At 40.1% G+C, this 26915-nt stretch overlaps 3 protein-coding genes across 4 annotated transcripts; 2 read left to right on the forward strand and 1 right to left on the reverse strand.

The window, feature by feature from the left end:
* Positions 1–113: 113 nt before the first annotated feature.
* LOC121953865 (tumor necrosis factor ligand superfamily member 10-like) lies at positions 114–8228 on the forward strand. Of its 2 annotated transcripts, none has more exons than XM_088087480.1 (6): positions 114–479; positions 3687–3827; positions 4305–4374; positions 4459–4575; positions 5984–6213; positions 6932–8228. In XM_088087480.1, the coding sequence occupies exons 1-6, from the start codon at positions 366–368 to the stop codon at positions 7139–7141; spliced, it is 882 nt and encodes a 293-aa protein (XP_087943606.1). In that variant the 5' UTR covers positions 114–365; the 3' UTR covers positions 7142–8228. The 2 variants fall into 2 exon arrangements, with proteins under 2 accessions (XP_087943606.1, XP_042357048.1); XM_042501114.2 differs by having other exon boundaries at positions 119–479; positions 4305–4350.
* A 1066-nt stretch (positions 8229–9294) lies between these two features.
* On the reverse strand, positions 9295–16626 carry msl2a (MSL complex subunit 2a). Its single transcript, XM_042501109.2, has 3 exons — positions 15559–16626; positions 12982–14393; positions 9295–12071 (listed from the first exon to the last, which is right to left on the reverse strand). Exons 1-3 carry the CDS (start codon positions 15698–15700, stop codon positions 11769–11771), a joined length of 1857 nt encoding a protein of 618 aa, XP_042357043.1. The 5' UTR covers positions 15701–16626; the 3' UTR covers positions 9295–11768.
* A 1732-nt stretch (positions 16627–18358) lies between these two features.
* On the forward strand, positions 18359–26384 carry pccb (propionyl-CoA carboxylase subunit beta). The gene is made up of 15 exons (XM_042500677.2): positions 18359–18638; positions 19878–19997; positions 20119–20187; positions 20296–20352; positions 20563–20676; positions 20867–20977; positions 21758–21866; positions 22129–22249; positions 22360–22441; positions 22537–22660; positions 22776–22883; positions 23870–23970; positions 25035–25133; positions 25236–25335; positions 25453–26384. Exons 1-15 carry the CDS (start codon positions 18393–18395, stop codon positions 25572–25574), a joined length of 1683 nt encoding a protein of 560 aa, XP_042356611.1. The 5' UTR covers positions 18359–18392; the 3' UTR covers positions 25575–26384.
* The last annotated feature ends 531 nt before the right edge of the window (positions 26385–26915 follow it).

The following is a 26915-nucleotide window of genomic DNA, read 5'->3' on the forward strand; positions in this document are numbered from 1 at the left end:
ATCCAAATCGCTCAGGCTTTAAAGGTTTAATAAGAATACAGAGGTATTTCAATTAAAGTGTTAAAGTATAAAGTGTGACAGTTGACCCCATTCTCCCCTACATTTGCTCTCAACTCAAACTTTCCACATTTCCGACAGCCCCTGAAGGCATCATGAAGTTGCATGTGCAGCCTTAAACTCGCAGCTCATTTCTATCTAATAACACTGACATCTTGAGGCTGTTGTAATCCTCCATACCTCCTCCCTCCCTCTCTCTCTCTGCAGAGCAGAAAAGCAGCTGAGCTTGATCTGACTTGTCCTCCCCGCTGCTGGAAGTGTTTTCTAGCTCCTCGAAACTTATTTGGGTGCTGTACTCACGCTGTGATATGGCCGTTTCTGTTTCTCTCCAGTGTCTGGGGCTCATCATGCTGGCAGCGATCCTCCTGCAGACCATCGCGGTTGCCGTCAGTTTCCTGTACTTCAACAAAGTCCTGAACACGGTGAGATACGCGTTAGTCTATGTCTTCATCTAACAAATAATCACAGTATCAGACTTAATGCCATCCATCTGGTTTAAGGGAAATTTGATGAAAAGATATTTTTTCTTACAACACAGAGCTTCACAGTGATCTATCTTCAGATTAACAGGGATACAAGCAACACAGTTTTCAGAGTCTCCACAGGAATTTAGGAGTGTGACATTTAGTATTTACTCACTAATTACCAAAGTAACCCAGATATTGATAAGCAACTAATAAAGCAGTGCATGAAGGTCTTGTAAAATCTTATCAGTGGTCATGCCATAAAATGGTCGTTATCAACTGTAATGACCTACCACCTTCTATTCCTTGAGTTAAAACATTACAGGATTCATATTTTAGTTATTTTGGTGATATGAGGTAAAAAGTCCCAGTTTTGCAAGAATTTCTGCAATTTCAATGCTGAACAATGAGAGGGGTGAAAGTTGAGAGAGTAGATAACACAAAACAATGGCAGGAAATGAGGCTAGTTAGGACTCAAGAGGTTGTGACACCCAAAAAGCTACATATTTCGGGTTTTGAGCAGACTTAATGACAAGCAGAATTTTTTTGCTGTTAAGCTCTGATTGGCTGAATCGCAGTAAATTGTGCTCATCATGTGCACACATCTGACCAGTTAATTTAGCATGGCTAATTCTGCCTGTAGATCTACTGTTTATTTTGCTTGATAACCAAGAGGCTATACAACTCTGACAAAGAATATTTTTGAAAATTCTAATCAAAAGCAAACGAAAGGTTAAGGTCTCAGCTATAAATAAATGTTTAAACTAAATTTAACTAAAGTTAAGTTGGTCATTTGTGCCAACCAGCCCCATCAGCAGGGTTGGTTGGCACAAAGTTAACATGCTGTAGTAACAAACAAATAAATAAAGCAACCAGCTGAAACAATTTGAACATTTAATTCAAATAAGAACTTTTAATATATCTGCCCATTTTTAGAACTACACATTCTTAAGCGATTTATCAGTAGGAATGAATTGTTATGTTTGCCCATTCAAAACTATTAATGACCATTCAAAATATTTATTTTTTTATTTTTTATTCTAGTCAACAAAGTTTCGCTCTTTAAGAGGATGTAGTTAAGTTGCAGTTAAGTTTTACTTTCACTGCACCTGCCGTTCTGCTGCTCTGTCTGTGCCCCACAGTACGCTCTGTGCTCCGACAGTGTTGTGCAATCAATAACCAAAAGGTACATATATTCACTTAGCGCTCTTAATGACCAGTCTAGAGTGGGAAACCCTGGATTATGTTATCCAGTTACGATCATTCATCACAGACTTTCAAATCTTAGATCAAAATGTAGCTGATTCCTATTTTTGTTAACCTGTATTTTTGCATACCACATATCTAAAGCAGTTTTGTAATACGTTTAGTCTATAGGCCACTTTTTTACTTAGCAATCCACGAAAATGAATGTCACACTCATCAAAAAAGTGAGTGACTTTCAGGTGTTTTGCCAGTAGATGAGCTTTTTGTTTCTGTGACCTTCAAAGGACCAGAAAATAGCTGGGTGCCAACCCAACCCCAGTCCCACCAAGTCGTAATAATGATTACGTGTCGCAGACAAACGTCGTATGACATTATGTTTTCCATGGCTATAAAAAGCTAAAAAAGATTTTTTTCACTGTGGCTCACTGCTTCACAAAAATCATTACAGAGCACAGCTTGCTGTTTGTGGATACTTAACTTTGTGTGTGTGTGGTATGCTGAAAGAGCTGTAACTTCAGGTATTTTTGTTAGAAAAGATTTCTGCACTTATATCTTTAGGTATTAGACCCTTTTCAGAGCATAAATGAATTAACAGTGCACAAATAGGTCAAAGTAACCAATCCCTTTCTAATCACTGGCAATATTCAACACACCTGTTCACAACCCATAGTAGTAATTGTAGTTTTGAAGTACTAAATGGAGTACTCTGGAGTACTATGGAGTACTATATGGAGTACTCTGAGGCATACAAATGGAATCCATATAGGTTATAAAGTACAAAAAGGGGTGGAAAAAAGTGAGTACAAAAAATATACATGCATCTTGTAATAGTTCAAATTCCATTACATAGTAAATTGGCTTGCTAGTCAGCACTTGTAAATTTGAGCGACATTTTGCAGGTGAAGTCCAAGGGGGCCCTGGGCCTTTGTAATTGTGATGTTTTTTTGAGGGACTTGTGTCTTTTTTTGTAGATTTGTGTCTCTTCTCTTTGTGGCTGTTTTGTCTCTTTTGGTGTCTATTTGTTGTCATTGTGTTTCTTTTTGTGTGTCTTTGTAGTTGTTTTGTGTCTTTTTGCTGTCTTTCTGTGTTCCTTGTCATCACTTTTAAGGCTTTCTAGTCAGTATGTATAAATTTGAGTGACAGTGTGCAGGTGAAGGCCAGGGGAGGCCCTGACACTGTGGGACTTGGGCCTTAGCCCGGGATGCCCGATTGTTAATCCATCGATATTAATAGGAAGGTTTGTGCCTGATACTGGATATAAACAGGAGTTTTCCATGTGTCGTGGCACTGAGCAAAACTGCCACGTGGATAATTCCCATCTTTTAGAGAAGTTAAAGAGTCAGTTTGGGACCTGCCTTAATGTTGGCCTGCACCAGCTTATTGTGGAAATAAGGACCTTTTCAATAGACAAAGAGGAGAGGGGAGGGGATTTTTGAAATGCTGGGATGATACTTCACCAGAGGCTAAAATAGGCTAGTTTTGTAAAAGGCTTTAGGTCTGAGGGGCATAAGTGGTCATGGAGAAGACCGAGTAGCTTTTTTTCTTGTTAACACACTTTTTTGGGGGGATAGTTCATAGCAGCAGCAGACATTTTTGACTTGTAATAGGAAAAGCACAGGTGTATTAATAACATTAACAATGGCTGCATTCCACTCAGAGGGGGGCCTATTGTGGGTGCTGACTCACTGGATCTTACAGTGACATTTAATGGAGCTTAGACATCGTTAATGTTATTAATTTCACCTGGACTTTTCGTACTATCATTAGTCAAAATGTCTGATGGGGAAAATGTCTATTAGTCAGGAAACTGATTAATTTTCAAGCAAAAATGCCAAATATTCACTATTTTTGTATCTTGTCATAGATAAACTAATTGTCGATTAATCAAGAAAATAATCAAAAGTTTAATCGATAACGAAAATAATTGTTGGTTGCACTGTTTTTCTTTTTTGCTGACAGATGCAGGAGAGTTTCTCCCGCAGTAGCGTGTCCTGTCTGATTAATGCAAATCTGCATTATGAGGTTGAAAATTCAGCAGAGGACAAGAAGAACGACCCCTGCTGGCAAGTCACGCAACAGCTCCACTACCACATAGAGAAGGTTTTTTTTTTTTTAATTTATCTTTTATTTAACCTCAATTTTAGGTCCTTGATTGCAAAACTACTATGGGGTGAGAAAGTTCTTTTCATTATGTTTAGGATACTTTTTACTGGTACATCCACACAGTTCTGTCCACAATGTTGTGGCATTTTCAGGAATTAGACTTGGAAATTCTTTGTAGATTACATGCAGTTACTGCATGTTACTACTGCACCATTGACTGATGGAAAAAAACTCTGCATCTTCAAAATAACAGCAACTCACCCAAAGGGGAATACTGCTATGACAGGTCAACAGATGACATATTTGTTGACCCAGCGGGAGAAATGAATGATTTGGGGGGGGGGCAAGGTCCTTAGTGATTTACTGAATTCTGCTTATTTAGATCTAAATATACATAAAAGGCTATAAATATCTGAGAAGGTCAAGACACTTGATCTCTTTTTCTTTCTGTCTCTCTGGGTGTTTTTCTTTCAGACGATGGCGGACAAATTCCAGAAGGAGATATCATCTGCTATGAGACGTGAGAACAAGGCCGCCATTGACTGTCAGTTACCACTAATAGGGTTAACAGATGTATTTTCCCACTAAAACTGTCCTGTGTGTTTCTTATGCGTCTGTGGTTTCACAGATAAGCTGACAGGAGTGCTGCCTTTCCTGAACCCTGGGGTCCGAGGGGTCCCTCTTCCTAAAGTTGCTGCCCATGTGACCGGTGTCATCTCGTCTACGGAGCCTCCAACCACAGATGGTGAGGGTCCGTTCATGTAGTATGTGGGTAAAATATCCAGTATGTACACAAACACAGGACTTGTGATTTTCACAACACGTACTTAAAGCGCTTGCACACCTGCAAGGCCAGAGGTGAGGAATGTGCTTCAAGGCTTCCCAGGCTGCGCTCAGATTCAGTAGCATCTTCATACCTTTATGTTTGTTAGGACTTGCAGATGTGCAGCCGCTTTATCCTCGTCCTATAGCTACCTTTGTGACCAGTCAATGTCCCAATTACTCTTTGTACAGATATTAAATAAGCACATACAGTATTTTCAGACAATAGTAGTTTATATTTTCATGATTACTTTTATGGTATTTTTACCTTTATTTGGCAATAGACAGACATGTGTGATGGACCACTCGACCACAAAAACACGCCTAGTTTTAATCTTTTGTACTTAAAATAAATAAAAAAAAGTTTTTGAAGCTTCTAAGTTTAAGCTTTTGAAAAGTGTTAAAAAATACTCATTAAAACTGGGTCATATGATAGTGATATGATATGTTATGAATAACCCCATTTATACGAGTATGTGACAAATAGAGCTTTGAATTTAAAAAAAAAATAGTGCAATCTGTGTTTTCCCCTCAAACCAGTGTCCTCAGGGAAGTCTGTGGGAAGAAGGCGTTGTGGGGACTATGTAATAGTGTCTTTTTTGATAATACCACTGGGGGACGCCAAAGTCAATTTCTTGCTAAATCTTTTGCCTTAAAGGAAAAGTCTGGAAATGTTCTATATTTTCTTCTGATAAATAAACTCCTTGAAATGACCAAAACCAGCAATAAACTGATCCTGGTAACAAGTATTGTTCATGTAGCCTGATATAAGCTATTCCTGCGTAACAAAGGCTTCCGTCATTGTCCAAAAACTATTAAAAACACATCAGTGGGCCACACTGCGTCACTAGGGACATGTTTTTTCATTTTACAATAAGTCATTTTTGGGTGGATCCTGCACACATGTCAATACTCATTAGAGCACCAAATGTTTATCAATCCGCAGCCGGAAAATAGTGCCCAGCTGTTTGACCAAAGCATTGTGTTTTTTTAATGAAAGTTTAGAGTTATAATGTGGTTTTTGTAGTTTTGTGTCTGTAATTGGAACAAATGTGCTAACAGAACAGAGAAGTTGAGAGTTGTTAAGAAGGCTGGGTTTCATCTGTTCCTGCCTTCTTTCAAAATGTGGGTGTTGTCACTGAACTTAAAAAAGTCGCTTCTCTATAAACACATCTGTAAGCATTATTTACACAATGAGAATTTCACTAATGTTTGTGTCGTACTTGAATAGCGGTGACTGGTTTCACTCAATAACACACCACTCTATAAATCTCAAACATATTTGCATCAAAGTGAATGGCTTTTATCGCTGTGTGTTTATGTGTTTTTAGGCCCGCGGAGGAGCAGGGGTTATCTGGGAGAGAGAATCAGAGCGTGGGAGGGCCAGAGAGGTCTGTCCTTCCTGCAGAACATGGAGCTGAAGGGCGGAGAGCTGCTAGTGCCCAGAGCGGGCCTCTACTACATCTATGGGCAGACCTACTTCAGACTGCCCTCCACGGGGGAGACGGACGGGGAGGCAAAGGAGGAGGGAGCAGAGCTAGTTCAGTATATCTACAAGAAGGTTAGGCTCTGTGCACACTACTAATCAGCTGACATAAAACTGTATTGGCTCCTAGCAACTGCTACCACAGCAATAGGCTGTAATTGAGCGTAATATCAGGCTGGACAGAGTGAATTAAAATCAGTATATTGTCGTCAAACTCCCAGTAACAGATCTGGGCTTTGAAGCCAAGTCTGCATAGTAGCCAAATGTGGAATTACAACTTCCAGGTCCAGCATGTGGTGAAGTGGGGCCCAATTATTTTTTTTTTTAATTTGATTGATTTTTTTGAGCATCACAACCCCTGCAAGTGTGAAATAAAAACAAAAATTGTATTTACCTGTATTTACAAAATTTCTACCAGAAGTTGATCTATATACATGTCGCTGTGGATTGGGTAACACCTCCTACATCCACCAAATGAGAGAAAACGTACCTCAAAGCCCGTTCTGACACCGTTTCGAGGTAATATGAAGTTAGACCTGAAAGAAAGCAAAACATAGCATGTCACTTTTACAGTACATATCACTTAAAGTACTTTTTATGCATTCATAAAGATAATTATTTTTAATTATCAAACCTCAAATTTCAAAGGGTCCATGAATGCACCAAATGCAAGTTATACAGCCATTCATTTCAGACAGTATCAGAACGCTTGTTAATCAATTCTAAATGTCAATATTATGTATATAATGATGCTCTGTTTATGAAAGTTTTCATCTTGTGATATGGCCACCAGATGAGTTCCTACACGGTGCCCATCCTGCTGATGAAATCGTCCCGCAGTGCATGCTGGCCTCGGGGTCCGGAGCCTGGTCTCTTCTCCCTGCATCAGGCCGGCACTGCCTTCCTGCAGCCTGCTGACCGCCTCTTTATCACCGTCAGCAATGCCAGCGCCATGGAGATGGATGGAAGGGCAAGTTACTTTGGGGCTTTCCTCGTAGGCTAAAGACAGGAAACCTTCCACACAGAAGTGTCCGAGACTGGGATGACTTGATATAGACATCAAAAGAAGTGAGCCCTTATGTCAGGAGTTTGCTTGATAATATGAGCAGCGGCCTGAAGGTACAGTGAGAGGAAGGATGAACTCTGAGGAGTGCAAAGGACTTCTTCTGGATCACAGAGCTGGACAGATATGATGAAATGGAGCTGCAACAGCAGACTCTTAGTGAAGGAGAAAGACTGTGCATTTACTCCAGCAGTGACACAGGTTATTCATTCGGTTGTAAAGGCCAGTAAACAGAATGTACCCTATGACAGAGTAAGCATGGATCGTGTGGTGCATTCAGAGCATTTGGAACAGTACAATAGCTGCAGATTTATTGTGCTCTCGTGTGAATGACTTCTATTGAGAACAGGTTTTGCCTGCAGGTCGAACAGTCAATAGTTGAGCTGTCATCTGCAGGAAATGACTGTGCTGTTGAACACATGACACTTAACGGGTCTTTTATGAAACTTAAGTATGAAAAATGCCACACAAGATTTTATGTTTAGTATTATGAGTGAAACTTCCTTTTTGTTTACAGTACTTGCGGTTGATTTTCCTCTTTATGCAATGTGTTAAATGAATGTGTGGCGTGACACAGATCATGATGCCCTGCAGCCACTAAGAGAAACACGCACGCAGGTTGTCCAAAGGTGTCAGTCTCATAATGAAGAAATAAATACTTTCAAAGACCTTTTCAACATAATTTTATATCAAATTTAAGACTTATTTTTTGAAAAAAAAAAATGTTTTTCTTATTGAAGCATTGCAGGTAAGTATTGAAGTTAAGTAGAATATATGTGGTCTGATGCAGATGTAGGTTTTATATAGGGAAGATTGTTATTTTTTAGCTTCTCAAGGGGGACATGACAGAAAAAGTTTCAGAACCGCTGGGTCTACATTTTGCCAACTGTAAGAGCATGTATAAACTTAACAGACAGTTTAAGGTTCAGTAGTACACTTCAGGATTTGTAACATCAGAAATATGGACTTTAACGCAGGACAGCCTAACTTCTTTTGGAAAAATAAATTTCAAGAGTGATACATGAAATTATATTAAATGTCTGCGGCAATTGAGACCTCAAAAATTTAAATGTAATACTTTTTGAAGGTTCAGTGTGAAGGCTTAAGGGGCATCTATTGACGGAGTTGTATATAGTATTATAACTATGTTTTCATTAGGTTATAATCACCTAAAATCGTGAATCATTGTGTTTGTGTTACCTTAGAAGTAGAGCTTGTTTAAGGCATGCCCTCCTCCACGGGGTAATAGTAGCCCATAACGGGCAAATCAAACACAGGCTCGAGATAGGGCCATTTGCATTTTCGCCTCGGCCACCGCAGTCCTCAATGCTAGATGCCAATAAATCCTACATACTGGGCCTTTGCTAAATTCTAATGCGTAATTTTAATATATATGTGTATAATGTATGGTAATAGAGGTGAGGTAAAAATTCAACCTGAACTGGTTTTATATTTTTTCTCATCCTTACTCTTCAATTACTGGGAAGTGAGAGTGATCCATCAGAGCTAACAATGGATCTCGATTTTCTTGACATACACAATTTTCCAGGTTCTTACTAGCTAGTGCAAAAAGGGGAAAACATACTAAGGATGTCTGTATGTAATAGACACTTTTTTAGACTTATTCAAGATCATTTTAACCAGATTTAAGATAGATTCTTTTGACGTCTTTTTCAAGCATCACAGTTAAGTACAAAGATTAACTTATTACATTTTGACAAAAAAAATACGGAAAAGTGTAAAAAGCAAAAATGGCAGTATTAGATTCAATCGTAGGTTTAAAAATTTTGAACATAAGAAATTGGACTATAACACAGAAGAGCTCAACTCGTTTAAGAAATTAAAAGATGGTTTAAATGATGATTTTTTTGTGGGAAGTAAGACTTCACAATTTTAATTTAAGACTATTTAGTGACTTCAAACTTGTAAAATTGAATTTAAGACAATTTAATATTTTTCAATTTTGAGACCTTCAGACACCCTGCTATTAGCCTTAATGGCCATAATCTCAGTGACAGTTATGGTAAATGATGTGTTGAGCAACTGTCTGCAAAACGAAACTTGAGTCCCCTCCACACAAAAAGACACCAAACTGAAAAAGTAAAAAACTATCATTTAATTCATGTTGTATTACATGTTTCCATATTATGGCAGTGAATGTTTCAGCAATAATAAGTCACTCCTCAAACAAGAGTTTTAACATAAAAAAAACATTACCAAAAACTAATCAGGGTTCAAGTAATGCCCAAAAGAAATACATTTTGAACATAAACGCAAGCAGGAAGATAGATCATATTACTGTAATCCACCTGCTACTTCCTGGTATGAGTTGAGAACATAGGTGTTTGTTTGGTCAGCCTGAGTCCTCCCACTCTCCTTCAGTCTTTTTTTTTTTTTTTTGGTCACCGCGACTGGACTGACAAACATGTTGCAGTTACAGCTGAGACAGTAGACACAAACACAGACGACACACAGCCTCTCGAGTTATAGGAGGGCTTCAAGGTGCTTTAACCAAAAAACACACACAGAAAAGACAGTGGTACCAAATCTGAAACACTTGGTATCAAAAATAGTCTCTGAGTTGGTCACTAATCAGTCAGGACACTACAACTGGGGGGAGAAAATGCACACGCAAAGGATATTTTGTCTTGTTAATGACAACCTATGGCTTCAGTTTATCTAAACACACGCACAGTCATGTACAATCCCATAATCAAACTGTAACGGCATTTTATTTTAGAAGACAGTCAGTTATAGTCTATAGAAATGGCAAAACTGTAAACAACTGCGTATGTGCACGAGAGCTGGGAGGCTCCTTGTTGGTGCTCCTATTGCTATGATTTTTGTTGTAATTTGGCCAATCAATCAGACTAAGTGCTTACAGCCCACCATCCGCCTCCCCACTGACATTACAGTAAATCTCAGCAGGCGCGCACACGCACACACACACACACGCACACACACAAACAAAAACACACACACACACACTTTCATGTACAGAAACCGTGGAGCCAGCCAAGTGCTCTGACATTATCTCGCTGCCTGTACAATGCCTGCATCAGTCAAGTTCATTAAGACAAATTCAGAATCAGCCGACAGTACTTGGATCGAGTGAGTTAATGAGATTGAAAAAAGGCATAAAGTCTTGTGTGGGACTTAACTTAGATTAGTCACAAGATTCATTCACAATTAAGGTGTAAGCACATACAAGGTTAGTAAGGGTCGTCCTGATGCCAAATATGCATTTGTTAAACATACACGGAACAACACTCAAACATGGAAAATGCTGACAGTAGGGCTGGGTATCGTTGAAAAAAATTATAATGAAAGTACCTTTAAGTTGATACTGATACCAATAAGGTTCTTCATTCAATACTTATGTGAATAGCGTGGCAAGTTTATGGTAAAACGTGTTAGTCTGGGCTTTTATTTGGCACCCGACATAACATCTCTCTTTACCGCCTTCAAAACAGCTCTACTGTCCACCAAAATTGTTAGACATTTATATATTGTTGAATGTAGCAGTGATGTCTGGTGACCAAAGAAACTGAAGCTCCTGCTGCTTCCAAATGTGACCTTTCCACCATGGGACTGTTGTGAGTCCTCCCCGCTGCACACACTCAGGGCTAACTGTTAGCATCACACTGCTTTTGATCAAGGCTGGGCTTCCAACACATTTATTTTTTTGATGGTGGACTGTTAGGAGCACTATTGGAATATATATACCGTTTGGTTGATTATAGCACACCTGGGGCAGAGACGGTGTCGCACAATGTCAGTTGCACTGAAAGTGAAACTCTGCTGGGTTTAAAAGTCTGCTTTAACTTAAAAAATGAAGCTTCTCTCATCCATCAATGTGATCAGATCTGCTCTGAATGGATCAGCAGATCTATTATCCATTCCACAGCTGACAAACTGCAGCGGAGAAAAAAGACAAGTCATGGAGAGCTCTACCTGTGCTGCGTCCACTGACCTGCAAAAACCTCAGATTTCAGAGAGGGGACACAGAACAATACAAAGGGACACACAGGCATTCAAAAGATGCCCCTCCAAAAAACAAGTTATTTTGGTCACCGTCTTAAATGTATAGATTACCGACACCCAGCCCTATGTGACAAGTGACTGGGATATGACGCTGCTGCTTTTGTTATCATTATGCACCAAAAATCACACACTGAAATCTATAATTGTGCGCACACACTAACAAACAGAAAACCTGGTATGGGTTCCTATTGCCTCTTACAGTATGTCTGTGGTCTATGAACAAAAAGCACCTCTGGAGTAAAGAACAGCCTTGGAACCGAGTATAAGAGTTTAACTACAGACAGGCAACAACACACACCGGCACACAGGCACAAAACAGGAGGCTTTGGCACACCCATGCTAGTCTTACTACTCAGCATTTTCCAACACAGAAGAAGAGCAGGTTACAGAACAGGACAGACCCATAGCTGCCTTAGATTTGCCTCCCCTCTGGAAGGGGGGAGGTACAGGTTGTCTGACAGACACAATAATCAGCTGTCACATTCAGTCAGCATCGAGCTGTTTGTTTTGGAGTCCCAGCCTCTCATCCAATCAGCAGCTCCAGGCTGTCCTCATAGTTGGGGTCTTGTGGGGGACTGGGGGACAGGAAGGCCGTGGTTACAGGGGTCCCCGTGGCTGTGGCGACGTTGAGAAGGGTGTTAGCACGGATGCTGGTGGTTGCTGGGTTGCGGAGTGCCGCGGCTGCCGTGATGCTGGTGAGGTTGATACCGAGCGTGAGCCGCGTCTGTTCCAGGGCTTTTTCCGGCACGGCAAAGGCCTCAAGCTTCTTCTCCCCGTTGGCCATGTAGGAGTTCTGACAACCTCGACAGATACAATCCAAGCATGCCTGAGAAAGGTAAAAAAAAAAAAAAAAAAAAGTTAAAATAATTGTCTCTTTACATCACTCCAGTGTCAAATGTCTGATGTAGCTCCAACTTTAACAGTGAAGTCAGCACTGAATAATCTCACAGCATAGTTGTGCTTTAATTAATTGGTAATCAATTTAGATATGTATCTTTTAAAAAGAAAAATTTCGGTCAAGATTTAAACCCAAATTTGGAAATACAGCGACATTATTATTATTCAGCCGGTTTTCTGATTATTGCTGGCTTCAAACAACTGGCGGGTGTCCAACCAATCATGGCAAGGCAGAAATAAAAAAAAAGACATGCAAATACATCTGTACCTTAATATTAAAGCTTTTAGACAGGACAGTCAATTAAAACCGTAATCCTACAAATTAAATTTTGCATATTTGATATCATTTATTTTGGTCTAATATATATTTTTATATATGTGATTTGTTGTTTTTTTGTATTTATTTAAATGCATATTGATTTATACATTGTATATATATATATCTTTTTCTGTTTTGTTTTTTTTTTATTTGTTTCTTATTTGAATATCTTACAAGAAATAAACAGTTTAAGAAAGTTTAAAAAAAAATTTAAGTTCAATAAATGCATGTTTCCAAAATCAGTAAGTAATCATTTTAAATAATTTTAATCTCAATATTGCCCACAATAACCATTATTATGATTTCTGCCATAATCAGACCACTCTAATAATAATAAATATATAAAGTAATATATATTCTTATCAAAGATTAAAAAAACCCAACAAATTTACACCTAATCCCATAATGATCCCACTACACTTCTGAAGTGTGACTGAAAGGACACATTTACCTTGCAGTTTGTAAAATCAATGAAAATTTGCCATAAAAAATTCCACAAATGCAATAGTCTTATTCTTACCTTGCGGTTTGAGTAGCAGGGACAGCGCTGCCCCCTGCAGGTCAGCACAGATGGATTCTGGGTAGCCCTGCCACACTTGCAGCCCTTCTTCTCCACTGGTTTCTTATACGGAGGGCGAACAGGTGCCGGGGGCACAAGGCAGCCAGACATCAACCGCTGGTCTTTGCTTGTGTCCTTGGTCTTGGACCCTCCACTGCTGCGGGCCTTCGCATGGGGCTTCTTAGGGCCCGGATCAACATGCTTTCTGGCACCTTTGTTGTGATTTGGTGCGGGGCGACTGGGCTTGGGGGCTGCCCCGTTAGGAAGGGATGAGTATGTGTGTGCTGGTACAGTTAAGGAGGGCGTAGGTGGTTGTATGTGAAGTGTCTGGGGGGGGTTTGGAGTGTGTATATGTGAGGAGGGGCCCTGTAGGATGGAGGCGATAGGGAGGGGTTTCACCTTTTCCCTGTCACTCTCTGAACGAGAACGTTTCCGTTTAAGGCGGACCGGCGGGGGCTTGGAGGTTGGAGGAGGATCGAAGGAGGATGTGTGTATGTGAGCACCATGACTTGCCACTGTGTTAGTCCTGTCTGTTTGAATCTGTGTGTAGTTGTGAGCTGCATCCAGCTGTAGGTACATCTGAGCGTGTGCTCTGTCCGTGGTGATGTGTGCGTGAGTGTGTATTCGTTCTGGCTGTGAATGTGGAGAATCTCGACCGGGCTGAAGGGGATCCAAAGTCTGTAACACCTCCTCCACACTTAGGAGCAACACCTCCCCCTCCTCCAGCTCCCTGCTGCTAGATTCCCCATCCCTGAGTGAGCACACAGTGCCTGGAGTTGGGGCTAAAGGTCCAGTGGTCAGACTCAGTTCCAGACCACCACAACCAGTATTGGACACAGACAGGCCTGCCTGTGGCTGCTCCTCTACCAGCTCGCATACTTCCAGCTCTGGAGAAGAGGGATCCAGGTCCTCCAGCACTTCTCCATTGCATTCCTGTGGTCCATTGGAACAGGGTGGGTCAGAGGACGAGCTCTGGGGCACAGCTGAGAGCTCGGTAGGAACAGGTGGTGCCTCTGTGGGGGTGAGGGATTCAGGGGCAGATGGATTCACATCTTCCTGTGCTAGACTTGGGTCTTCTGTCTCCATCTCCTCTTCATGTGACATCAGCACTTCATCAAGCAAGGCCATAATCTCTGGGGACCCTCCTACATGGCTGCTGATTGACTGCAGCAACGGTGAATGAGTTACGTAGAGACAAAGCTTCCTGTAGCACTGCACCAGCAAAGAGAGCTGTTTGTTTTCCTGGAAGCAGGAGTAGTCCCTACAGCGGCTGCACGACGGCCTTATCTGCATCTTCTGGCCTTTACAGCCCAAGCAGACATAATGCTGACACTCTGCATGTGTTGGGGAAATGGGATCCTGGAGCAGTTTACCTGAAACAATAACAAGAGAGCTGCTAATCCATCTGTTTATCCATTTTTTCCAATTATGTGCAGCAACTATGGTACAATCAACAAGCCAGACAAAGTCATTTGAAGTCATTTCTATTCACTGTCATGCCTCAATAGAAACAGTTGTAATAACCATTTGAAATGATTAATCTGCCAATTATTTTCTTCATTAACTGATCACAATTTCCCAGAGCCTAGGTTGACATTTTTAATAATAGCTTGTTTGTATCACCAGCAGTGCAAAATAATTTTCCCTTAACTGACTAATCAATTTGTCACACAAATCTGTAAATACCAACTGATGCATAGCATAGACACCAATCAATTTAATACCAATATCATGATTTGTGATTAATCTAGAATTTGAATTGTTTCTATATCTTAAATATTGTTATTTCATACTCTTGTTTTCTGAACTAATCCATCCAAGTTTATTAACCCCTTGTAACCTGGATCAACATCAGGTTTCTTGTGCAGTGTTGAGATGCTATTCATAAGCTATTAAACCCCTGAAAACTGATTAAATTGGTTTGATTTCTTTTACAAAAAAACATTAAGGAAAAAGGCATTAAAATAAACAAAGGTAACTCCAGTCATTATGTTCACATTACTGATTTTTACAACTTACATGACCCAACCTGTAGTTCTGATTAAACACTGCATGCAAGCACAAATAATCGCGCCAAAAACACCATTACATAATCATCACAGGGCAGAAATATTGTCATATATCATTCTGTCAATAGTGCCCACATTTAAATACAAGCTGTGCCGCTGTTGATACTTCACTAGCTAAGCGGAGTGAGTAAATGCAGCATGAATAGGAAACACATGGCTCTGCAGCAGACACAACAACAGAGGAGTCATCTGTCTTGACAAGAGGACAGATGACTCGGGCTCAGCCTCGGTTGCTAAGGAGACCACGGTTGTGAGCACGACAAATCGTGTCAACTGCTGCGAGCACACGCACGCCCCCGGACACTTCACTCAATATGAATAGTAAGGTTATGAAATACCGATTCGTTTTAGTGAGCTGAAACTAACTGGTGTCACAAAAACGATTATCATTTTGCAGTGAGGTGACACAAAACAACGTTAGAACGAGTGATTTGCAATTATATTATATAGAAAATTTCAGGATACTTACCACAGACGAGGCATGCAAGGGACTCTCTGAAGAAGGGCAGTAGCGTGTACATGTCTGCGAAGCTGTGAGGCTGCCGCGGGTCACACTGCAGCACGGCCCGGCTGGCGGACACGTACAGAGCGGTTGCATTCACGGGGTTCATAGCGGTGTGCTCCGCAGCTTCGGGGAAAAACGGCCCGGGAAAAAATCCAGCCACTCGCTGCGACGGAGCTAATGATAGCCAAGTCTCAGGGCGGTTGTAGGAAATATAAACTGGCCTGGCTGAGCAACAATCAGTCACTCCAGTGTGTCAATGCAGGCACATGAATTAATAATAGACACAATAACAGACAACGAACATGCTGAAGCGGGTATAACAGAACGCGCACAACGTTAGCTCGGCGGGCGGCTAGCTAGAGTTAGCATCACCGGTTCGTAGTAGTCACCAAAATGATCAGATCACAATTTAAACTTTTGTTAATCAGGACCAATTAGACCCTGTGTTATGAGTACTCACATTATCCCTAACGCCGCCTATCAGCTAGCGATGAATCAAATAATCAAACCATCCATCATCAAAAGGTTAGCATTGTGTAGCTAGCGTTAGCTTACGCCATCAGCATAACGTTTTAAACGAGAGATGGTCGATGCTAGCCATAGAGCCCATTTAATATCCAATACCGTCACCTTGTCGATGCCTAATTGAACGACGAGTTGCTCCTCAGACTGCACATTTGTTTGGTTAGCAGCTAGCTAACATATTCCAGGCGCGCACTTGATGTAAACAAAGCTAACCAGCTCGCGTTAGCGTGGCTAGCCAAATTAGCTAGCGAAAATTCAACCGTATCACTAACCCCCCTCAGGCCGCCTTATGCCTCGCGCGTAGGAGGGAAATGCACGCTATAAGCTGAAATCCTGCGATTCTGATACGTTTTGCTGTAATACTTGGCGAGCAGCGACCGGAACATAGCTAACTATCCGTTTTACAAATGCATCAATCATTCGATTTTCCACTTTTCCTCGCATCAAACCCTCTCGACAGGCATGATCATCACGCGAGACTTCTTCTAGTTACCCTGGTTACTGTAGTGTACGACGGGTTCGCGTTCTACTCTGAACACACCACGCGCCTTCTCCTCATTGACTTTCTACCGACACAACAACTAGCAAATTAAAAATAGCAATTAAATCAGTGTTTAAAGAGGAGGGTGAGAAAAGTGTCTGACTTAAATAAAATAATAAAAGCATTATCATCAGCTTAAATCTCTAAATCAGCACTGGAGTTTATACTTCTGGAGACCAAAACTGAGGGTTTAAATTCTCATCAACAAAATCTGTACCGCTGAATATCCAATTGTGTGGCTGCAACTATTATAAAGAAAATAAAAAGTGCATAGGGTTAAATTCATGTTTAATGGTGCAAAATATGCGACATGTGTTTGCACCACCATTTTTGTTCTCTGTTCACTGGATTGTCTCTGTCCATCCTATGCATTTACAGTATTATTATAGAATAGGTTTTAAAGGCAAAGTTTGTACAGTATTGTTTTCTCATAGTTAGGTATAGCCGTTAACTATTACTCCAGGTTTGTTCAGCCCTAACAAAACGTAGCAAAATGGCTTTTAATACAGTGGGGTTGAATTTCATTGAATTCAAATGGGCTTAATTGTTGTGGTAAAACTCATGTCTATATTGCCAAAGCAATTATGAAATAAAAACAAACAAAAATAATAATATCAAAAAAGTAAAGATTTACAAGAATTTGGCTTATATACACATTGTTGTTCAATCCGGAAACCATAGCAGAAATGTGCAAAATGTTTTACTTTTAGATTGACAGTGCCCCAAAATGTATGTTTAGTTATCAGGGGCCACATATAGTGGGGAGAAAACTGGGACTGAATATCCAGGGCCACACTAGGAGGGGAGCCTGGCATGAAGTTTGGTTTTATTTAATTATTTATTTTATTTTGTAAGAAGTGCCATGACTAATCTAAATGCGGCTTGATAGATTGGTCAAACGACTGAATTTTTTATAAAATAAATAGTAACTCTCTAAGGCCCCCCTCTCACTATATTTCCACTGTCTCACTGACATGGACCCCGAGTAAAGTTAATTTTGTTCCCAATGCTGAACTTTCAAGCTCACATTATGACATGGAAACTATTTTTTCTAATAAATAAATAACCCTAGTACTTTGTGACCTGCAAAACAGCAAACATGAATTCATTTAAGTGAGATTCAGTTGAGACACATGTTCTGTGGACCCCAACTTCAACTTAATTTAAATATGGCGAATTTCAACTATTTTTCTAATAGATTACAATTCTATCCTGCTTATATCACCTTGCCTATATACAGATATGTCAGTTAACATGCCCAGCATTTGGTTCTACCTTACTGTACATAGTCTATGGGTTCTGCGGGTATTTTGTAAATTATTTTTATTAGAATTGGCCTGTTGCTAACTAAGAAATTAAATGCTGTACATGATTTAAGGTTTTCGCCCTGTGTGCGATCTGCCAGGAAGCCCTAATAGCCGGGTCCCAAACAAGTTTTACCGATCAAAATAGTTTTATTTCCGTGTATACAGTGAATGGTTACGGCAATGTTTGGGTTTTAGGACTACCAAGCAGCGACAGAAGCCCCAATCTGAAGGTGTACCTGACAAGCTAAAATCAGGGCACAAAAACTAAACACAGACGACAGGAAAAGCTCCAGGTTCCGCCCATTCCGCCTGACAAGCATTCCTTCTTTTCTATTGGCTGTAAAATCTCGCCCCCCGGCCGCTATTGGCTCAAATCTCCGTCCTTCATCATTCCCGTCCCCTGTCACCCTAGAACACACACGGCAATGATGGCGGCGTTCAGAGTGGCCCGGAGCAGCAGCGGACTGATAAACGGGTTGAGGACATCTTTCAGAAGTTTAGCGGTCGTGAAACATGGCGCAGTCGCTGCCGCAATGCCGCAGACGAGCCTGCACCGGGACTGCCGGTGGTACTCTGTCAGCCACCTGTCCGTTAAAGAGCGGATTGACAAGAAACGGAAGGCGGCGCTGGTCGGGGGAGGTCAGAACAGAATAGATGCACAACACAAAAGGGTAAAGACAGCTAACTGACTTTTTTTCCTTTTAACTTTTAATAGTATTTAAGATAGTTTTAGCGTTTTTAAAGCTTCAAATACAATTGCAGCTGGAGTGGTTGAGGTATGAAATGCCTGGCCCAAAGGCTCAAAGTCAATGGTGGCTGCAGGAGTGTTTACTTTTATGCCCCACACACTTTTAAATGACCTTTAACAACCAAATTACTCTCCTTGCAGGGGGTAATTGGCACTTCAAATAGCTAGCAATGTCATATTTTGTTGTTTTTTTTTTAAAAAAAAGTAAGAAAGTATCCTCTACCAACTTCAGGCAGAGATTTTACAGTAGTTTGCAGATTTAAAGCTGGAAACAAATCCTAACTAACTTCCCCACAGTTGTGTTTGAAGATGCCACCTAGTGTAGTTCCAGTGTCCAATGTGATGGACAAAATATATACAACTTCACATCACGGGTGGGATTCACCAGAGGCCCCATGATACAATGTTATCAATATACTCAAGTCATGATACAATATTATAGCAAGTATAAATGTATTGTGAAAAGTTGAGTATTGCAATAACATCTATAGCAATATACTGTGATTTATTACCTTTATCAGCTGTAAATTTTCATATATTTTGACAAATTTCAATGTTAATTTATTATAATCCTTTGCACAACCGTTATCTCCACTATAGCCAACATAAAATATTACACTAGACTTAAAACACTCATATTACACTGCTATTACACATCATTTTGAAGCCTACATAAATACATGTATTATATTTATTTTAACTTTTTATTTATTACTTTAGTGCTACTTTTATAAAGTTAGTCTACTTCATTGCCTATATTTCTATTCTAATTAAAATACTTTATAATATCTAATTACTTACACACATTTTCTGTGTGGGATACAACTATGTTTCGGTGTGCAATCCTGTGCTGTATGACACTTTATCATTAAATAATACCGCTCTTTGGTTTTAAGTAGGCCTGATTTCTTGGCACAAGTTAATAATGTTTTCAGGATTTTGCTATGTTTTGCTTGGTAATCCAGCAAATAAATTATCCAATAAACGCAGCTACTAAAGTCATAAATGTGTGATACTGAAATAAAAAAAATAAAAAAATTATACTTTTAAATACAATTACAATGGCCACACATTTGTTTGGTGTATATGTCACCATAACATGTAACAGCAGTGAAGTGTTCTGTCAGGTTAAAGTAATGTAACCTGGTGTTATGTGTTGCAGGGTAAACTGACAGCCAGGGAGAGAGTGGAGTTGCTGCTGGACCCTGAGTCTTTTGTGGAGTCGGACATGTTTGTGGAGCATCGCTGCTCTGACTTCGGCATGGAGCAGGATAGGAACAAGGTAAGAGCTCACACACAGGCCACACCTTAGCAGCATCATGCTATATCCACTGAAAACGAGCGACTATTTTCCTCTGGGGTTTGAAATATTTCTTATCATAATATCTTTGTCTCTGTCACAGTTCCCGGGTGACAGCGTTGTGACAGGCCGGGGCAGGATCAATGGCAGGCTGGTTTATGTATTCAGTCAGGTACAATGTGTTATTTTACGGTGAGAATCCTACATTGTGGCAATAACCAGCAACTTGTTTTCACCTGTGCAATATTCTTTTCCATCTTGCCCTTTCGGTTTCCCTCAGGACTTCACGGTGTTTGGTGGCAGTCTGTCTGGAGCTCATGCACAGAAGATCTGTAAGGTAAACAAAACTGAAATTACTTTGATGTGCTTGTATGTGTGTGAAACAAGCACTAAATTGAGAGAAAAAAGCCATTTAAACGCAACTTCTCCCTCAGTGAACATTCCCTGTAAACGGTGAACATACTGGATTTTGTTCATGGTTGTTCTGGTTTGCTCTCAGACTTTTCAAATACTGATTTGGATGTCTGTTTAAATGTTCTGTGCTCAGATTATGGACCAGGCCATGACAGTTGGAGCCCCAGTCATCGGGTTGAACGACTCTGGAGGCGCTCGGATCCAGGAAGGAGTGGAGTCTCTGGCTGGATATGCAGATATTTTCCTGGTATGGTTACTTTTGAGCCTTTTGTGCACACCAATTAAAATAATATCAGAATAATACTTATGGATGATCATTAGAATAATTTTTTGATTTATAATTTGGGCTGAACGGCAGGCATTATAGGCACCTCACATTTTTGAGCATTTAACATATTCCCAATGTGAATATTTAACAAAACATTCTCCTTTTCCAGAGGAACGTGTTGGCTTCAGGAGTCGTCCCCCAGATCTCCCTCATCATGGGTCCTTGTGCAGGAGGAGCTGTTTACTCCCCCGCCCTGACAGATTTCACCTTCATGGTTAAGGTAGCAACCTGCACAAATAACGCTACAATAAATCAATAAAAATCTTACGTAATAATCTAATAATAAATACTCATTGATAATGTTTTAGTGTGTCTAAATTGTCAGCATTCTGCTAATTTAAGTAATTGTGGACACAAGAGTTGCAGTATAAGGCGGGGCACAATTATTTCTGTAGTCCTGTTTCTATGCTACATTTCCACTGCATGGTGATGCACAACTTGACTCGACTGACTCACTTTGAACTGTTATTTTTTGGTTTTCCAAAAAGGTGTGGATAGTACCTGATGAACATGTTTGTTTTTGCCCACAATAAATAAGATAACTGTGAGTACCGGTGGTCTGTTCAACTGTGCAACCTGCACAGTGTTCAAAACTTAGAGCTACGCGCATTGCCATTTTTCACAATAGGCCCTGGTACTTTTATTTTAGTACGAACTTGGCCTAAGTTCCAAGCGAGCTGAGCTAATACTACAAAGTTGGAGTTAAAACACAGGAGACCACTAAATGGTCTGCGGGAACCTTCACTCATGTGACTTGGGACATCCTGCACAAACTCACCATTTTTAAATAGCCAAGGTATAGTCACTAGTGGTCACAATTGGGTTTTTTTTATTCACTCAACCCAGATCATTTTAAAAATGGCAGCCCACAGAACCACGCTGTGGTGAATTGTGTCAAATGTGGAGTCGAGTAGAGTTGAGACAAACCATGCAGTTAAAATGACGCATTAGATTCTATTCGCAGTTACATTAGCCTGAGAGCTGTGTCCCATGTGTACAGGACACATCATACCTGTTCATCACAGGACCTGATGTAGTGAAGTCTGTCACCAATGAGGATGTGACTCAAGAGGAGCTCGGCGGAGCCAAAACGCACACCTCTGTGTCTGGTAAGTTTACATGTTAAAGCATTTGTCACTCCTGATTTTCTTGTTTTGTTGAGTAGTTGCTGTTGGCATGTAAATGCTCAGTTATAGTAGCTATCTTGCCTTTTGGTTTTGTCACAGTTGTGTCCCAGTAGCTATATTTTTATATGAAATCTGATTCACGATTACTGGTCATATCAACATATCTGAGATTGATTTTACAGTTTTAAGAAATTTAAGTTAAAATATTGTCTTTGGGGCCTAAAAAAATGTCTTTTTTTCGCAGGAGTGGCTCACCATGCTTTTGATAATGACATCGAAGCCTTGCTCAATTTGCGAGAGTTCTTCAACTTCCTGCCGCTAAGCAATCAGGACCCCGCCCCCATCAGGGAGTGCCATGACAGCAGGTAACCAATCACCCTGAACTCCCCTTTACAGAGCAACCAATCACCTGTCGTTAATGAGAGAACATCTGTTTTTACATCAACTCAAATCTTACGTATCATCTCTTTTTCAGCGACCGTCTGATACCTTCATTGGACACCATTGTCCCGTTTGAGACAACTAAAGCCTATGACATGCTGGACATCATTCAGGCAGTATGTGAACATGGTCTAATTAGTGCAACCACTTCTGTTGATTCATTTTAACCTTTGCAGTAGTAAAAATCGAATTTCTTTGGGCATCTGTTCAGATAGTGGATGAAAGCGACTTCTTTGAGATCATGCCCAACTACGCCAAAAACATAGTGGTGGGATTTGCCCGCATGAATGGACGAACTGTAGGCATCGTGGGTAACCAGCCCAAAGTTGCTTCTGGTGAGTAAAATCTTTAAAGAGGCCCAAAAAGCATGGTGGGAGAAATAAAGTAGGGAACAAAGGTGTTGTGTGTTGATCTCACTAATCAGTCTTTAATTTCTGTCTCTTTTATCAGGTTGTCTGGACATCAACTCCTCAGTAAAGGGAGCCCGCTTTGTACGCTTCTGTGATGCTTTCAATATTCCCATCATCACCTTTGTGGATGTGCCGGGCTTCCTGCCAGGTATTCTTTGAAAATCTCACAGTGTATATACTGTACACTGGCTGCATAGAGTAATCCAGCTGTTGGCCATACTCTAGTTAACATCTTAATCGTGTCAGGATATTGAGCTATTAGTCTCCTGTGAGTCTCTCTGCTGCCATGAATAATAGCAATGTTTTTGTCTACATTGTTGAGCTCACAGATGGAACAATCAGCCCGCACAAAAAGCAGAAAGAAATGCAGCTGCTAGCTCTGGGACGATAAATAAGATACATAGAGCAGAATTCCCACACATTTTCATGGACAAAATTTCAAAACTTTTTTGACTTTTCAAGGACCAAATTTTCATGTCCATTTAAAACATATAACCCAAACAACTTTGATTTATTTAGATCTAACAATACTTTAACTTTACTATAACAGTACTTTATTTAACTTTATACTTTAATATAACAGTGGTTTTTGTTAGTTTAGAGTTTAGAGATTTTAAAATAGAGATATATATCATGTATCATGATACAGCCTAAAAATGTAGTGATAATATTTTAATGCTATATTGCCCAGCCCTACTTTGCTCTTTATATTGATTATATGAAATGACACACTTCGATGCAGAGCAGTAAAACGTTCAGTGACAGCATATGGCATACATTGGGGGGGGGGGTTAAGAAATGTACATGATGGTTAACAAAATGTCGAAGACTACTGTAACAATCATTTTCATTACACAAAGCAAAATTCCATGACTTTTTCAAAACTCTACAGGATTTCACTAGTTTCAAGTTTGGAAAATGAGACTGTGGAATTCCATGACTTTTCCAGGTTTTCCATAACTGTGGGAACCCTGATAGACTAAGTAACAGTAAATGCTACTATAACAACAAGTTTTGGTACAGGGGAAAAGGTATCTACCTCATAAATATTGGCTAACGCTGTTATAATATGAACTCGACACATGAGCCAGAAACTGGGTTAACCATTCTAACTGCTGTGACTGCCTTCAACAGGTACCGCTCAGGAGTATGGAGGCATCATCAGACACGGAGCCAAACTGCTCTTTGCCTTTGCAGAGGCCACTGTCCCGAAAATAACCATCATCACCAGAAAGGTGTGTATGAACAAAATGTGAAGAGATAGATGTGGAATTGCTGGAGGTCAAAGTAAAACATTTGCCCAGACAGCAAAAAAACTGACAAAAATGTGACAAAAGTGTGTGTGTGGATTTAGACAAACTTCTAAACTTGGTAAAAGCCTGATGTTACGCCTGGAACACACTGCATGTGTGAGCAGTGCGGATCCGACTGTGTTTTTTTTTTTTTTTGGCGTCCATGTTAACAAGTTAGAGCAGCCACACTACTTGCTTGAGCGGTGCTGGTCAGGTGCATCTCAGCTGCTTGTCAGCCGCCGCACATCTAGAGAAACGGTAGCTTGAATTTTTTCTATGTGCCGCGTGGGATTGTCAGTAGATATATGCCGTCAAAATGGTGTTTTGATAATTCTTTAGACTCTATGCCATCTTTTACTACAGATTCAATGTCTTCGTCTGTCAGACAAGAAATACAAAAATGTGTCTTATTCATCCTTTCCAGTTTCCATTTCAAAATAAAAGTCCTTTGCGACATCTCTGTCAATCCCATCAGTTGTTGACACAAGGCATTTTATGGAAACATTTTATGAAATATTTGCAGGACTGTTGTTGACAATGCAGGAGCTGCATGGCTTCAAAAATAAGTGGAGTGTGTACTTATAAATGTATAAATACAGTACTCATAGCAGCAGGCGGCCCTGCAGAAGCATCACAGCAACAACACGGCCAGTGTGAACACTGCATGCAACACGTTGCAGTTCAGTGAGGTTTGTCACGCGCTGCTCACGCATGCAGTGTGTTTCAGGTCTTAGAATTAATCAAGTAAAGTGACTAGCCCTAGTAACTATAACTGAACACCTTCTGCAGTAAACGCCATTATAAACTTCTTTACTGGAAAACTTTAAGCACTGAGAGCAGCTGTTCCAGTTTGTATTAAAAAAACATTGTGATACAAGTGTTTAAGCTTTTATTTCCTTATGACATGTGTTCTCTTTTATTTTTATACAGCGAAAGTCAGAATAAATGTTGTATTTTGTGTGCTTAAATCTATAAATAAGACACATGACCCAGTGTGTGTATTCCAGGCTTATGGAGGAGCCTATGATGTGATGAGCTCCAAACACTTGAGAGGAGATGTGAACTACGCCTGGCCTACAGCTGAGGTTGCTGTCATGGGCGCCAAGGTACAAACACAATAGTTTTACCTTTCTGCCTCTCTTTTAATCTCTCTCTCCTTCCTTTGATTTGACAGTGTGTATGGTTTGGGTTTCTTTTTTTATTATCAGGGGGCTGTTCAGATTATCTTCAGAGGAAAGGAGAACCAGGCAGAGGCAGAGGCTGAATATGTAGAGAAGTTCGCCAACCCTTTCCCAGCTGCTGTCAGAGGTGAACTTTCTTACTTTTTAAAAGATCTCCAAAATCTTCCACCCTCATCTTAAGTTGTGTGCTTAAACTGCATACACCAATATAATGCATTATCCACTTACTCGCCAAATTTTTCAGGTTTTGTGGATGACATAATCGAGCCGTCGACCACTCGGAAGAAGATCTGCAGAGATCTGGAGGTGCTGGCCAGCAAGAAGCAGATCAACCCCTGGAAGAAACACGCCAACATTCCCCTGTGAAACACACCCAAACTGTTTCCACATTAACACTATCTAAAGGCACTCGCTGTGCGATTTTCCTGATATGGACTTATCATTAAAAAGAACTGCAGTGGGAAGTCGTTTTGAAACACTGGGGAGCCTGCAAAGCAGATTTTTGTCATTTACCACGCCACTGAACGCAGCACATAAAAATAAACCTCCTGATTTTGTTAGTGCCTAATAACAGCCCCAAGTGTCTGTTCCAGCTCATCAATTGTGTTTTGAACTATAGACTGTGTTGAAACCTCAACCTAAAATTTTGGGGAATTTGGGGGAAATATTGGTGCTCTAAATAAAATCAGCAGGTGTATCTTAACTTTTCCACTGATATGCAAGATGTTCACGGGAAAATCTTTACACATTTTACAGTACCTGAACAGGATGATATGGTTGTTCACACTCATTTACAGTAATTATCATGCCAGTAACGGCCATATTGGTCACTGTTGTTGATATGATTTGACATTTTGAACAAGTTGATATCTAAAAGAGCAGATTACTTATCACTTATAAAATGAGACTGACAAATCACAGGCAACTAACTTCAACATTGGTAGAAATGCAAACATGCTCTGGTCTGTTTTAGTGTACATTGTTTCCAAAGTTGTTCATGTACTGTATTTAGTTTTAGTGGTTTCTGGTGTGTACAATAGTTTGTGCTTTCAAACGCACTCCCTGTGTTTGATGTCTTCCATTTAGGTCAAGAAGAAATCATCCTTACAACCTGGAACTGTGCCTTTCCTGTGGCAGGCTCTGCTCTGCCATTTGTAAAATAAATCATGGACTTAGTACCATGTGTGCTTTTTTTTTTACATTTACCAGTGTCTAGAAAATATATTTATTAGCATCTTAATTATATATTTAAAATTAGATAACAGAAAAAAAAATCTTTTTAGCATTTTCTTGGTCATTTTCTCTCTGTTTTTCAACTTTACTTTTTTGAACTAATTTCGTACATTTTTTTGTGTTATTTCTTCTCAAGTTGCTAATTCCCCTCTTCCCATGTTCAGAAAGAAATCGAGCCAATTTGGTCATGTTACAAAGGGTTAACTTACAAGGAATGTGAGCCAAGGGCGCAAAGTGTGGTTGCCAATAGAATTGCCACTTCCCTACGACCTACCCCTCCTTGGACCACACACACACACACACACACACACACACACACACACACACACACACATATCTTTGTTGTGATCTCAGAGAAGTTCTTCACCCGCAAAATGTCCATGTGTTTATCAGATAGTCCTCAATGTTACCATGAATTTCTGAAGAAAACTTCTGCATGCTTCCTTTGAAAATGGCATGATTTAATGATTGATT

This window comes from Plectropomus leopardus, chromosome 14 (genome assembly GCF_026936395.1).
Source record: "Plectropomus leopardus strain MGB_pleo_1.0 chromosome 14, ASM2693639v1, whole genome shotgun sequence".
Lineage (NCBI taxonomy): Eukaryota > Metazoa > Chordata > Actinopteri > Perciformes > Serranidae > Plectropomus > Plectropomus leopardus.